Below are 3208 nucleotides of genomic sequence, written 5' to 3'. Positions count from 1 at the left end.
TTCAAAATTTATTTAAAAAAAAAAAAAAAAAAAAATTTAGCCCATGTTTGAGCCACATTGTAGGAAAAAATGCATTATTCATATCAAATCAATAAAAAATGTGTGGTTAAAAAATAAGGGAAAGTTTTAAATTTACGTGTAATATTATTTTATTGAAAAATGTGGTTAAAATGATATCAAACCACTATTGAAGAATGTATTTTTTTGAAAATAATGTGGCTCAAACAATCCCTTAATTTCTTTTATATATAATATTGGCATGCCAAGTATTAATTATTAAATATGTCCTAATTTCATTAGGTTCAGAGTAAAGAATAACTCGAAAAATCATAGGAGAGAGCATAATAATCTTTGTAATTGGTAGTAACCAGTAGGAAATCATCTGCAAGAGAACGGTTATATTGTTTAGACAAACTCAACCAAAGAAGAACTAACAAATCAAGACCGAGCCCAGATCATCATTTTGAAAGTATACTTGGCCTAAAAGGAAAATTATAATTGCGTAAAACTCTTTTCAACCGGCAAAAGAAATTAAAGCCATACCGCAGAAGAAAGCATGCACTTGAAATCACAATTTTGAAGCATAGTTGCACAAAAAAATCAGAATAGTCACAAAATCATTAAAATACAAGAAAAAGTCCTAATAAATCCTTATTACATGTCCGAAAACAAACTGCTTTCCGACATAATAGAAGAATCAACCAAATGAAGTCAAGTCAGTCTCCTTTGTATTTACCATGAAATTTTGGTGCCAGAAAGGTTGTTTGAGTAGGAATATGCCGCCTTTGGCCAAGCTCCTGTTTTTTGCTGCAAGTATTGCTCTCTTTGTCATGAAGAATAGTGTAATTTGAGCTGCTTACACTCCTAAAATAGCAGGACTTATCGACATTATATCGGTATTCTTGTTGGGTGCTGCCCAATCCGCTGACCACCAAGCTGTCCTTAACAAGCATATATCCCTGGGCATTTTGTATATTGTTTAGAGTACTCGTGGAGAATCCAAGATCGGAATTCTTTTCCTTCTTCTCCTTGAAACCCAATGTTAGATTAGCTAGAGAAACATAGGTATCATTTCCTTTATCGACAGTGTTAGAATAATCATAGAAGTCAAACGTTTTGAATGATCTGAGAGAGTGGACCGATGATGATGGTATCTTGGCATCGACACTGCTATTGAAATTTATCGTCTGATTAATGATCTGCAAATTCCCATCGTCCCCCATCACCATAACATTACTATAGCTGAATCCTTGGGAAGATTTCGTCACGATCTTTCCATGAGATGAATTCACCCATCCGCTATATATAATTGATCTACTAACATTTGTAATAAATGATCCATCAAAACCAGTGAAATTCGATGTAAAAGATACCTTGAGAAGACCGATATTGTAATTTGACATCTTGCCTTCCGTCTTCTCATTCTTCTTATCAAGCCAAAGATGTAAATTTGCATCAATGTACCAAACGTTTAGTGCATTTGTAACGCTAAATCCAAAAGTATGGACTTTTCCATCCAAAATCTTTGCTAACAATGGAGTAATCTCGATATCGTAAGAAGGGAGATCAAACGAACCAATTCCTGTGATTGGTCTCCAGAAAAGGGGATTAACACCCCCTGTGTAAATCACTGTAAAAGGCCAGACTGCGCCAACTACCTTATTGTCCAAACTTACGACAACTTCCCTAAAAGGTCCATTCCCAGGAACACCAGTAAGGTTATTCACCTCGATGTACTCGTTCGGATAATTTCCAAACCAAAACTCATCATTCTCATGAAATGAAACATAGACCTCTAGCACAGCCCTATATGCATTTTGTGGAATCTTGAATTCTTTAGACTCTACATCTGTGGAGTTCTCAATCTCAAACCACAACCCATCATTCAAAGGCAAGTTTCTTGAAATCGGCAATATTAAATCAGCCCCAGAACCAAACCCATAATCTAATTCACCATAATTAGCCTCAAATTTACCATATTTTTTTTCAGCGGGATAAAAATGAAGAGTAACATTAACATGGTACACACCAGTATAAGTATTATCAACAAGATTGCCCATATAAACAGCAAGAGTTTGATTAGTCATGAGCAAAGAATAATACTTAGTGATATCCTTTTTAACAGTCCAAACAATCCCAGTTGCTTTTGGTTCAGCAGTGCAGCTCCTAAGAATCTCCACTCCACCAAGCCAGATCCCAAAGATCCTATCAAATTGCCTGCCTTTACATGTTGCTGTCCATTCAAGAACAATTTTTGCAAATTTCTGAGATGGGCAATCCAAAGGGGGAGTGTAATGAGCAAGAACTGGGGGTTTCCCATATGTGTAGCCAAAGTCATGTTGAAGGACCATGTATGAACAAGGTTTGGTCTTGGGAAGATTTATGGGTTTGGTGACTTCAAAGAAAGTTGCAGGAGTAGTGCTTTTGTTTAAAATTGAAGTGGGCTCAGAAATTAGTTGTGATCTGAAACGCGCGGTTGTTGAATGGAGGTTGGCGGCGGAGAGGGGCGTTGGTTGGTGGAGGAAATAGAGAGAAGAGAGGAAAAGGAGAAGGATGGAGGAAGCCATTTATGGAGTAGAAGTGAAGTTTGTTTGCCTACTCAATTGCTATAACGTTTTTGTTCGATTGGAGTAGAAATCAGTGCTCAAGAAAGTGGAAAGAGTATAGGATAATACGGAAATTTCGATTTCATTGGCTTTGATTTCTCCAACAAATTAGAAGTTTAGTCCAGTCCATTTCTTAGGTTTCCCCGTTTTCATTTATTTATTTATTATTATTTGTTTTTGGGTTATGTTAATGAGACAATGAAAATTACAACATTAGTCCTCAACCTAATTCGTAATTTCTAAACTCAAGTCAAATAGATGTTTCCAAAATTCTTACTCTTTCATTTTTCATCGATTTATCTATAGTCTCACAAGAAAATATAGTCTCCTTGTTATGAAATTATAGGACTCAGAAGAGTTGGTACAGAAGGAAGTTCACGAGAAAACATTCAATGAAATTTAGAAATATTAAAGTGTAATGATTTAGGAAATTCATTGCAAGCAACAACTTCTTCGATTTGAAGTGTAATTTATTTTTATTTTTTTAATTTGCTTTCATCGAATTTGAATTAGAAGAACTTTTGTGGACCTAAATTGTTGAGACAAATTCATCCCAAATCAGCGTACAAATATTCCATGAAGTTCAAACATGAACTTTCTTC

At 35.2% G+C, this 3208-nt stretch overlaps 1 protein-coding gene across 1 annotated transcript; it reads right to left on the bottom strand.

The window, feature by feature from the left end:
- Positions 1-547: 547 nt before the first annotated feature.
- LOC111395568 (peptide-N4-(N-acetyl-beta-glucosaminyl)asparagine amidase A) lies at positions 548-2731 on the bottom strand. Its single transcript, XM_023021607.1, has one exon. It carries the CDS (start codon positions 2565-2567, stop codon positions 717-719), a length of 1851 nt encoding a protein of 616 aa, XP_022877375.1. The 5' UTR covers positions 2568-2731; the 3' UTR covers positions 548-716.
- Between the last annotated feature and the right edge of the window lie 477 nt (positions 2732-3208).

Source organism: Olea europaea, chromosome 6 (genome assembly GCF_002742605.1).
Source record: "Olea europaea var. sylvestris chromosome 6, O_europaea_v1, whole genome shotgun sequence".
Lineage (NCBI taxonomy): Eukaryota > Viridiplantae > Streptophyta > Magnoliopsida > Lamiales > Oleaceae > Olea > Olea europaea.
Note: the sequence above shows the minus strand (reverse complement) of the source record. Positions and strands in the feature narration are given on the sequence as shown.